This window comes from Ochotona curzoniae, unplaced genomic scaffold (assembly GCF_017591425.1).
Source record: "Ochotona curzoniae isolate NIBS_2020 unplaced genomic scaffold, NIBS_Ocur_1.0 contig_908, whole genome shotgun sequence".
NCBI classification, from domain to species: Eukaryota; Metazoa; Chordata; class Mammalia; order Lagomorpha; family Ochotonidae; genus Ochotona; species Ochotona curzoniae.
The window spans coordinates 26,018,885-26,031,464 of record NW_024466607.1 but is presented as its reverse complement, the minus strand read 5'-3'; the positions used below and the strand labels follow the sequence as shown (position 1 = coordinate 26,031,464).

Below are 12,580 nucleotides of genomic sequence, written 5' to 3'. Positions count from 1 at the left end.
GTTTACTGACCAACATATTCATATGATAAGAGGAATCTCTTAAATAGTAGCAGGGAGTATATAGTCTTGTAATCTGCTGTATCACGTAGCATAATATTGACAGTATTTCACACATCTTAAAATACTATTTGAGAAAATTATTTTTAATGGTTGCCGACTATTTCATAATACAGATGCTTCACAAGGTATCAACTGATTTCTTGATTATGATTTTCTAATATTTCAAGAAATTAGACAATCTCTTTAAAATATGTTATTCTCATTCTCTTTGGTTATTTTTGTGGGTAAATTAACCAAAAACTAGTTCCTAATTATCTAAAATTATGACTACCAATCTCAAAGCCAAAAATATCCCCAACATTATATCCACCTTTTCCTTTTTTATACCTGGTGTGATATCAAAACATGGAAGTGACATGATAACTAATTTTAGTTCACATTGTTATTTTTGTTTAATTTGGAAGGAAAGAAAAATATTTCCTGTCAGTTTGTTTACTGCCTACGAACACACATGGGTTGGGACTGGGCTGACTCAGAACTGGGACCCAGGAGCTCAATCCAAGCTCTCTCATGTGGGGAGAGGGGACCCAATCACTTGAGCCATCACCACTGCCTCCCCTGCACTGCTTAGCAGGAACCTGAGTTCAGAAGCCAGAGGAAGGAATTGGACCAAGGCACTTCAACATGGGATGCTTGTGTTTCAATCTGCATTTATCAGTCACCTAGTGATTACACTACTTAAAGAAGTGAATACCTTACCTATATAGGAAGATCGCTAACCGGCTGGAGTTGGCACCATGGTATAACAAGCTAATACTCTGCCTGTGGTGCCAGCAACCCATAGGGGTAGTAGTTTGTATCCTAGCTACTTTACTTCTGATCCAGTTCCCTGTTAATGGCCTGGGAAGGCAGGAGAAGATGCTTCAGGTCCTTGGGGCACTGTATCCACATGGGAAACCTAGAAGAAGCTCCTGGTTCCTGGTTTTAGACCTCATATCTGGCCAAAATGGCATTTTGAAAGTGAACCAGCAGATGGAAGCTTTCTCCCTCTTTAATCCTTTCTAGTAAAATTTTAAAAATATGTATTTTTAAAACATTTTTTTTTATTGGAAAGTCACATTTACAGAGAGGAGGAAAGACAGAGGGGAAGATCTTCCATCCACTGATTCACTCCCCAATGGCTGAAGTCTAGCTGATCTGAAACCAGCAGCCAGGAGTTTCTTCTGGGTCTCCCACATGGGAGCAGGATTCCAAGGTCTTGGGCTGTTCTCCCTGCCAGGCCATAGGCAGGGAGCTGGATGGGAAGTGGGGCCACCAGAATTAGAACCAGCGCCAATATGATCCCAGCATGTTCAAGGCAACGACTTTAGCCACTAGGCTATCGTGCCAGGCCCATAATTATATATATATTTTTTAAAAAAAGATCACTAACAAACTAGTCTTTTTCCCCCATAATTATCATTTCAGACTTGCATGAGTACCGTCTTTTGAATCTGCATTTTATTTTCTGAGGTAAAGCAATACTTATTTCTACGTCTTAGGCTCCAGCAACTTGGCATGCTTTCTTTCCTACTGGAGTATTTTGTGAGACCTTTAACAAGCTATACTCAATAACCTTTTCTTGGTTTCACACCTTTATTTCTTAGAAGTACTCAAGACTATTGAATGCTAACATGTGTGGAATTTGCTTATCTCCCACAAAAACTGCACTTTCCGAACTCTCCTATTTGAGTTTCCTTGATCTGTCAGAAAACCTTCCTCTCTGTGTTTTCTAACTGTGGGTAGTCACCAGAATTGGGCTTTGGCTCCTCTCTCTCATGGAACTTCTCTTTCTCAAAGGGACCGACTGACCGACTTACCTACCTACCTACCTACCTACCTTCCTTCCTTCCTTCCTTCCTCTTTCTCTCTCAGTTTTTTTTTATATTTATTTATTTCCATTGCAAAGTCAGATATACAGAGAGGAGGAGAGACAGAGAGGAAGATCTTCTGTCTGATAATTCACTCCCCAAGTGGCTGCAATAGCTGGAGCTGCTCCGATCCAAAGCCAGGAGCCCGGAAACTCTTCCAGGTCTTCTACGCGGTGCAGGGTCCCAATGCTTTGGATCGTCCTCCACTGCCTTCCCAGGCCGCAAGCAGGGAGATGGATGCAAGCAGGGTCACCATGACATGAACTGGCACCCATATGGGATTCAGGTGCATGCAAGGCGAGGACTCTAGCCACTAGGTACCATGATGGGCTGGAACTTAGCTTTCTTTCTTTAAAAAAAATTGTTAATAAGAGAACAGATCTCCTGCATTTCATAAGTACTCTTAATGCTGCATTCTAAGGCTTTACCTTTTCCTTTCTTTAATGGAATGTAATATAAATCTGCCTGACAGAAATTTCCTCAAGCTTCTTTCAAAGTACCTCAAATGCTGATTCAATCCACCTTTATTCTCTCCATTTTAAAATGCTTTCCTTAATATTCTTTATTCCCTATAGCACCTTCCTATTCAATCATTTAGGCACTCTGGTTCTCCTGCATCTGACTGAGAGCGACCTTTCCAGTTGTAGTACTTCTCTCCATCAGTCACTGTTTTTCTGCTCACCATAGTTCAACTGGAATATCGCTTTCCTCTTAGTTTTCTTCAAATTGATAGAAATATGAAATCCAAACTTTCAGATTTCATGTTTTGTATGATGTTATCAAATTTCTCTCTGTTTTACCAATCAGTGTAATAGTAATGTCCTTCACAGAGTCTTAAACAGTCACATGATATACTGTATTTGGAAATGTCTAGCACAGTGTTTGGCACGTCGCATCCTTGCAGTAAGCATTTAAGAGTGCACTCATTCATTCATTCATTCATCACTCTGGCCCTTCAAAACTAGCCTTTGCTTGGAAAACTGTTACCATAGTCCCCTAAATTCTCACCTTTGACCCTTTCCATCATTCCTGCGACTCAGGTAGGCTTCTACATACCTTACAATGGGAATGCCTGCTCCACATTTCAATGTATAAAGGAAGTGCTAACAATACTGAATACAGAATTACCTTTCTGCCCATCTTCAAGCAAGTTTCAAAGATAGCACAGAGCAGATGAGAAAGCAGTTCCTCATGTTAATATCAAAAAAGAAGCTAAGTGACCATTTTTTTTCTATGGTAAATGATATATTTTGTTATGTGGCAACTTTGATCTAAGTATGAACAAAATACCCACTTTATATGGTGGCTAAGTAGATATGATAACAGGTTCAGTGACTTTCTTTGGTCTGTCATTTGTAAACGAATTGGTTTCTGTTCAAATGAAGGGGCGTTTCAGTTTATTGTCTTCCCTGGGGTTGCAATAAACAGAAGAGTCAGAAACAGATGAATGCTCTTATTTCTGAAATTATCATGAAAGCATTGGCAATGGCTTGGGAAGTTTTAAGAGAAAATAACATCTTGCTAACTCTGCAGCTTGTAAAGAAAATGCCTTCATAATAATCAGTATAAATCTAGCTTCTAACTAAGATATGCTCGAGGAGGATAATATAAACTTTAAACTGCAACTCTAGCAAAGCACATCCCCTTTCTATTACTGTGAGAGTCTTCTGGATAGACAGGAGTAGGAGAAAGACGCACCGTGTCCAAGGGAGGAGATAGGCTAATCCTGACTTCTTGATAGGACATTACAGATGTGCTACCGGCATGGTGAGCAGAGGGCTGGCAGGCTCCACACTTTCTTACAGAAAGGAGACTTGAAGATTTCAAGAGATACTGCAGGGGCAGTGTGGAGTGGGGATGGAGGAGTGGGGTGGGGATGCGTGTGCTAGTGAGAGTGAGGAGGAGGAATAAGTAGGTACTTCACGCTCCCGTCCTCCCTTCAGCTTTCTCCAAGAATCACATCTGTTTTGTAAACAGAGTTTTGAAAGAGATAACTTTTACAAGTGAGACTCTGACACTGCCCCCTACTCACTTGCTTATTCTCTTTCATTTTAATGAAATCAATTTTCTATCGTTTCATAGGAATTTTTTTCAGTATATACAGCGAGATTTAATTAATGGAGAAAGTTTTTTTTTAAAGTACTTTTTTCTTGACAAACTATTTTAGAGGCTAATTTTTACTTCTGTTTTTAACTAAAGGACCAGTATAATGCCTTGCACAAGATAGATAACTCCATAAATGCCTGTTGAATTGAAATGAACAGGAGAGGATACTGGTAAGCAGTGTGGTAAGCTGCTCAGAATTTTTTTCTTCAAAGATCAAACTAGTTGCCTGGTGGCAAGTATTTGGGGGGTATTTTACATAAATAAACTATTTAAAACCTGAATTAACTGGATTTACTTTGAATATATGAATCAGAATAACAAGATGTCAGATTTCGGACAAGTCCTGGTAGGCTTCTAGCTCTCATTGTAAAAAACAGGATGTCTAGATAAAGCATTGGGTCTTACACTGAAGTTATAAAGATGTTGTAAGAGTTAACCCAAGCAGCTGCAGTAGAGCAATAGCAACGTGAACTCTTGGTTCTCACGGAGGCCAGACGGACATTCTTTGGCATGGTGGCAGATGGTTTCTGAGCTATAGATTCCCCATTGCTCAGTGATGCTGACAATGGTACTCCACATAGGGACATTGTGATGACTGAATGAACTCAGACACATTAGCCAAGCACAGTGTTTGGCACATAGAAGTAATATTAAATATTAATTTAGTTACACACATTATCAGACACATAGTTTCTATGAGGTTAAAGGGGATGCACAGTCTTAGATTTAGGAAACCATAACATTAGCAAATCTAAGGGGAAGAAGGGATCATGAAACGGAGGTCTCCATGTTGATATCCTCCAATGCTGGGCCACATGCAGCACTTGGTTTTGAGGATGGTCAGATCAGGATTCAAATATAAGAGTCATAAAACTTCCCAGTGGGCGGTGGGGTCAGAGGTGCTAACAGATGGGCACTTGAGCATTCCATGGCTTTAGGCAGACTCTATTCTGTTTACCCTCAAGTCTCTGGGAGAACACATCTGTGTGTGTGTGTGTGTGAGAAACCAGAAAGTAAGGAAATACCCTGTCAGTGAGAGGAAGGCACTGGGCCACCATCTCCTACCTGAACGGGTAGGCAAAGGCGATGTCGATGCTCAGGTTACTCTCCGTCTTGTTGACGCAGTCTACACTCAGCCGCAGGCCTCCAGAGTAGCCACCACATGTTGCAAATGCAAAGATTGCAAAAAGCTGGGGAGACACAAGAAACACAAGAGAGGGTAACTATTACGAAGATGCAGACTTAATCCAATAAAAGGTCGGAGCTCAATGCCTGAAGCGAGAGAGGTGTGGTCATTCTGAAAGGCAGAATCATTTGTGGTCAAGCTGAAAGAGAAAGGGTGGGAAGATGGCAGGATCCAGGGAGGCGTCTTGGAGCATCATGTAAAACTAGGACGGGTAATTACTTCAGGGTCCAAAGAGCTGTTTGGAGTCACAATCCTGGGAAGATGTTGACTACAATGTGCCATTTGGTCAACAGTGGGTATTTCCAAGTAGGGAGAATTTGGAGTATGCACGTGGCTGCTGCTTTCTGTTTGGATTTATTATGTGTAGTAAGTATATTTTGTTTAAGTTGCCCCAAGTGACAGGATGTCACTGTTTTTATAAGTCCTTATTACTCCACTGAGTCTGGTTTTCTTCATGTGCTATCTGCTGCTACCTTCCTGAGTCCACACATTGGCTAATGTGAATAATGCAGCAATGAACATGGGAGTATAACCTGAAGAGAGGTATTTGAGTATTCGTTCCATAAACAAAATATCAATGTTTTCTGGGGATATGTGATACATGATGTGATGGTTAGACAATGTATATAGGTATACGTCAAAATGTTACCCCATAAACATATATAAAATTATGTATCAATTAAAAACAAAGCATGCAAAACAATACAGAATATTAAATTACTGTAATTATCAGACACAAGTGCATAGTTAATGTGGTTTACAGGTGATGTACCATCCAGAATACCACAGAGCAATTTTTAAAAATATATGGTTAAAGAATTCCAGAGCTGAAATTTTGTGGATATATGGAAGGTGAAATATGATGTGCAGAGTATAAAACCTCCTTCAATTACTGCCAAAAGCCACACTGGTGGTTGCATCTTTGTGTTGGCTGCTATTTCTACGTCAGTTATTAAAGGTTTCTGCTGGTGACCAGCTGGTGTCATAACCTATCCTGTGTAGAGTGCGAATCTTTGAACTATGCTCTGAAAAGTACAAGCAGGAATTAGGGAAGTGTTACAGAGAGACTTACGCTCACTCCAGGAAGGCAGGGTTGGCTAAAGATGGGAACTGGGCAACTGCCAAATTTCACTCACATGATAATTTGGCTAAATTCAGGGGTCAGCACAATGATTCAGTTGGTCAATTCTCTGCCTGTAAGTGCCAGTATCCCATATGGACACCAGTTTGTGTCCAGCTGTTCCATTTTCCATCTAGCTCAGTGCATGTAGCCTGGGAAAGTAGTGGGGGATGGCTCTAAGCCTTGGAACCCTGTGCCATGTGGGAAATAGGGAGGAGGCTCCTGGCTACAGATCACCTAAGCTGCAGTCATTACAATCATTTGGGGAGTGAACCAGAGGATGAAAGATCTTCATCTCTCCTCTTTATAAATCTGCCTTTTTAGCAAAATACATGAATCATTTTTAAAAATTAGCTAATTTCAGGAAAATCCTGCCCTACCAGGATGTTCCCGTGTGTTCTGCCTCTGCCAAACGCCCTCTGATCAGTGGGACTGCACAGATTCATACTGTGAACCTTTAACTGTGAGCTGAAATAAACTTTCTTCTGTCCCAAGAAGCTCTTAGAAGGTATTTTAGGTGTAACAATGAAAAGCTGACTAACCCAGAAAACACAGTGAGGCTATTTTAAAGTGCCTACTGTGGACCAGGTATTCTATCCAGCACCTAATACACATAATTATATTTTCTTGTGATGACAGACTTGTGAGAGGTGTGTATGTATGCAACTTAACATTCATTTATTGAAAATTTGGCTGAATAACATAGTTCTTTGTAAAAGTTGCATTTAGAAAATTCCTTGGGACATTATAATGCATCAAATTAAATTTGGACAGCATAAAAATAAATCTTGCTAATTTTAGCATTTAGTAACTATAAAAAGTATCTTGGTTTTTGTGTATTTTTTTCTAAACAATTTATTTATATATTTGAAAGCTAGAGCTACAGAGATAGAAGGAAAGACAGAAAGGTCTCCCATCCACTGGCCCACTCCCCAAATGGTTGCGGTGGCCAAGGTTGGCCAAGCTGAAGCCAGGAGCCAGAAGCTCCACCTATGTCTCCCATGTGGATACAGAAGCTCAAGTAATTGGGCCATCTTCTGCTGCTTCCCCTGGCACACTAGCAGGGAGCTAGATCAGAAGTGGAACAGCAGGAATCAGCATCCATATGGGATGCAATATTGCAGGAAGTGGCTTAATCTGCCATGCTACACCACCTGTCCCAGTTTTTCATCTTAATGTGCTTTAAACAACACCACGTAAGAAATCTCAGATGAAAAGACAATTATGTACTTAACTAGTTCAAAAAATTAAATGCATTAAAAAGAGGCATCTGTCTACCTATGAAATCACTCAATGTTTTATTTTTAGCTTCATTTGAGCTCTGAAAAAAGGCATTGTACTTAAGTTAAATATGATATTTTGTGCTCTCTAGTTAAATTCTTCCCATCCCCACAGACCTCGCTGATTAAAGAGAAATCATACCGCATGACTGATATCAAATTCACAAAGGTTTGGTGAGGATTAAACAGATAATGTCTGTATAGCACTGGGAGAGGCAGATCCTGCTGAGTGAATAACTTATTACAGAAATAGTTGATTTCATATTTGAGAAGTGAAATCAACAGCTCCAGAGTACAGCAGTTAGAGGATTCATCCCCAAATTAGACTATATCAAGACATCAAGACACAGTGAGGGGAGGGTTAGATTCTTTTTAATGGCTGAGAGGTAGAAAGATTCTCCAGATATGGCGCAGGAATGTAGATTGGGAGGGATGTGAACCAGCACTATAACGTAGCATGCTGTCACCCCAAGAAGCAGTTAGTTTAAGCCATGGTGCCACGGTATCTGCTCTCTGAACCGAAGCCTGGAACTAGAATAAAAAGTCCTGAAAAAAATAATTCTAGGAGTGCACAAAGTGCTCTGGGCAGCAGGATCAGCTTATGCGACATCCTTTTGGGGGAAAGCTCAACAAATTCAAGAAGCCAGTATAAGAACAGAATAGCCAGCAGGTGCTGAAAGGGGTTCAATTATAGCATTTATGTCAAATGAGTGAAAGATCATATAGAAAGTATAGGATTCACGGTCCTCAACAAACATCCAAGTATCATCTCTTTCCTCCTTTTTTTCTTCTTACCCTCCTCCCTCCTGCTGCTATTACTACTACTCTGGGGGATATAATTGGAGAGGAAAAAGCTTTTTGCCCCAGTTAACTTAAAAGCAGAGTTGGAGCTAGGATCCTGGTCTACAGATTCTTCAAGTCAATGTTCTACTGATTAGCTCTAGAATTGCAAGAACAGTTTTTAATCATGTAAGTTGAAGAAGCTGGCTGCCAAATAATCTACTATGTTCTTTCCAGAGATGAAGCATGGGTGCTTTAAGAACCTGAGGTTCCTTTTCTTAAGCATCTTTCTCTTAAGCATCTTACTAACATATCAGCAAACTTTGTGCCAAAGCGAAAAAAAGTGTCTTGTCCTCCCTCCCTCTCTTTTCTTCCTGGAGGAGATGGAAGAATTTCAAAGGCACACCTTGAAAGACATGGCAGATAGACAGAGCCTTCTGCAGCCTGACAATTAGTGTTCTCTGGGGTAATTAATATCAGCAAGAGGAAGACTGCTACATCTTGGAGATGCTTGTCTCCACACAACTAATTCCCATTTCTAAGGCAAACAAGGGAGATGGGATAAGTTTCTTTCCTGAAACTAGGAAACCTAGGAATGCGTTCTGGAAGTCAAAGGAAGAGGAAAAGCCTTAGGGGACATTGTGGGAACACATGTGGGGGGTGGAGGGAGGTGTGTATGGTGTTTTTTTTTTTTTTTTTAAAAAGATACTAAGAGAAACCAAGGAACGGAATGGGAAGTACCAACACTGTGTTGTTTGTGGGCAAGCATGTGTGTGCCACTGTCTCCAAACTGTAGGCTCTGTACTTTTGTTCTCAGCCATTTTGTTCTTTCTAGTCAGGAGATAACTGATTCGTATTTCTTGCCATTGAGTGTCTATCCCAGGCGCCTAAATTCCTTTGCCCCATGAAATGGAATTACAGAAGCAGTGTGTTCCCATGTTACCTCAAGCTCCCAATTCTCAAATAAAGCAAGACCCTGACCCCCAGCACATTCCATGATCAGCAGTGTCACAACCACTGGCACATTCACTTGTCTTCTGTTCCAGAGGTCAAAATATATCTAAAACAAATTCTCATTTCACCACTGCCATGGGTGATCTATGGCTCTATTCCCAACAACAAAAAGTGACCCATGAAAGGGTCAAATTTGTCAGCCCAGAGTTCCCTCGCAGACAGCTTGGTTAGAAATGCATTCGGGTGAAAGGGATGAGAAACATTACCCTGCATTTTCTGGCTTAATAAGCATTCTTAAACTATAATCACCCAAAGCAGGAGTGGTGGCTTTGCATTGTTAATCACGCCAAAGCTTTCCCCTGGAGAGGAAGCGAGCGGCTCCCTGCTCATAACTAACTGAACTACACAAGGAACTATCAATGCAGGATGCTATTAATCCTCCTGGTTAATTTGCAAGTCACCGTTGAAAGCAATAGGTTGGAGGAGGACAGGAAAGCAGCTTATAAATAGCTTTTGTAGGATCCTCAATCTGAAAGGAGTCATGGAGGGACTCTCTCTGAGGTCTGGTACAAATTCAGGCATGACAGATGTAAAGGGGCCTTGGAAGAAACAGGTGACAATAAGGAGACTAGTAGGAAAGGACTGGGAAATTTGCATTCAGTTATAGGACTCATCTCACCATTGAGCTGTGTGTGTGCCACAGACTAGATCTTCTGGGGCCAATGTTGTGATTCATGGCACTTTTCATTTATCAAAATATAAATGTTTCCACCACAGCCAATAGCTAGCGACTAACAGAATGCCTCTGAACTTGAACTGGGAAGAGAAAATTTACACTATCTTCCATGTCCTAGCATATCTTTGACAATGAATAGCTCCCCTGGGACAAGACCCTTCAATCTCTTTGGATATATTTCTTCTACTCTTTATCCATCAGGGACAATAATTCACTTTAAAAAAATTCATTTATTTTTATTGGAAAGTCAGATATACAGAGAGGAGGAGAGGGATGAGAGACAGAGAGGAAAATCTTCTGTCCTGTTTTACTCCCAAAGTGACCACAATGGCTAGAGTTTAGCTGATTCGAAGCTAGGAGCCAGGAGTTTCTTCTGGGTCTCCTACACAGGTACAGGGTCTCGAGGCTTTGGGCCATCCTCCACTGCTTTCCCAGGCCACAAGCAGGGAGCTGGATGGGAAGCGGGGCTGCTGGGATTAAAGCCAGCATCCGTATGAGACCCTGGCACATGCAAGGCAAGGACTTTAGGTGCTAGGGTACCATGCCAGGCCCAATAATTCACTTTTTAATGCATTTATTCTCTCAACCATTTATTCATTATTTGGTAACTGTATCAGAGGCTGTTGATGTACTGCCCACATCTTCTCAGGTCATCCTGCAGGCCACCTGCTGCTTCATCACATACGCAAGGCTCCCTTCCTCACATACCTGAATCTGCCTACCAAGTGCTTTCTTAGGGGTTTGCTTAGCTGAAGACCAGAACAAGGTAGAAATCCCTCAGAGTTAATATCGTGGCAACTGCTAACAAGTGTGGGAAGGAACTCAGGGCTAGAGACTCCCACGTCTTTGCCTGTTGGTGGCATGATGTGGAGGCATGTTTCATACAGCTTTTTAGAGGCTGTCCGATGGGATGGAGCTCCAGTGGTGCCAGGACAACCTACTCACTCACCCCCTTGGCTGGGTTTTCCTCATTCCCTGCCCCATTCCAGTCTCTCCTCATGTCTTCTGTCACTGCCTCTCACATAAACCTATTGAGCTGATAATCTTTTCTTGGTGTATATTTTGGGAAGACACGGGTAAGACAAATCTCAATCTCTGAGGTCACATTTACCACCTTCTAGGGGCTGCAGTGGGTGCTAGCGCTATCTTCGTGAAACAATTTGCTCATACTCCCCGTGACCACCCGGGTCGGGTGTTTCTGCCCCTTTTGTTAGTGTCTTCTGCTCCATCCACACAACAGGACATCCAGCTGCAGGTTCTTCGTGCCTTCTCTCTCCTGACACTTCCTTCCCTGTAGTCTCACATGGAGGGGGAGGATGCCCTCTCCATTTTCCCCCCTCTTTTTAAAATTGTCTATTTTTGTTTTGAAAAAGGCACAAAGACAGGTCAGGATTTACTCCCCCAAATGCCTGCAACAGTTTAGACTGAGTCCAATACAAGAAACATAGAACTCCTCAATCTGGATTCCCGACCTGGGTGTCAGGCAGCCAGGTCCCTGAGGCCCCATCACTGCCATCCAGGTTGCATACCAGCAGGAAGCTGGAACCAGAAACAGAGCCATGAGTTTACCTGGGCACTTTAATATGGGATTTTGCCATCCCAACTGGCATCTCAAACCCTGTGCCAAATGCCTTCCTCTCTCATTTCTCAATTAAGAAATCCTTATTACACTGTGTAAACTAAGTTCCTCCTCCTATCTCACCCTCATCTTGCCCTGCATTATTCCAGCTTTTATTTATCTTTAACATGAACAGGATTTGAAGCATATCTATTTGTTTGATATTATTGATTCACTTGTTTATGTTTCATTTGACATCTTCCCTGAGGAGAAATAACACGTTGTGCTCACCGTGGAATCTCTGCCATTACCTTGCAGTGTTTGAAGTAGGTGTTCCTTAAATGTTAGTTGATATGAAAAATAAAATAAATGGGATATAGAAACTAGTAAAGATATGCCTCTCCCTCACTATCCAGGAACTCGGGGCTTATTTGGGGATCCAGAATGTGGATGAACTTGGCACCGTGACATTGTAACAATGACTACAGCATGCAAGAGGCAAGTGTAATAAAAGTGGAAGGACGAGACATCACTTTCTGGAACAATGGGCAGCTAAGCACAAACCAGGAGAGTATGACTGATTATCCAGGTTGGAGTGATGACAAGTGTGTTGTTGGCAGAGACAGCCAAGAGCCAGAATCACACTGAGACAAGTGAGGCAAATTTGCACTGCATGGTTAGGACAACTGGAGGACATGCACCACTGTGGGAGGAAGAATTTAAGAAGCAGGCAGAAACAGTGGAGGTTCTAGTCTAGTAGGAATCTACAGTCCCTGCACTAGATCCAGCCAGATCTACTCATTTGAGCCTAATTTTGGTTTGATTTCATTCTGTGATAATGAGGCTTAGCATTTGCAAACAAAATCTGTGCTCCTCAAAGCCATGCATACTCAGGCTCTGATCCTTGCAGAATTTGTCTGTCATTGTGAAGAAACCCAGTTATCATGAGG

General features: G+C 41.7%; 1 protein-coding gene across 2 annotated transcripts in view; it reads right to left on the bottom strand.

Moving 5' to 3' along the window:
- Positions 1-12,580, bottom strand: part of SYNPR (synaptoporin) — a 282,830-nt gene that overhangs the window by 104,469 nt on the left and 165,781 nt on the right. For both annotated transcript variants that reach the window (XM_040995058.1, XM_040995059.1), the window contains one exon: positions 5,082-5,206. In XM_040995058.1, coding sequence (XP_040850992.1) covers positions 5,082-5,206 — 125 coding nt within the window. The remainder of the gene's footprint in view (positions 1-5,081; positions 5,207-12,580) is intronic.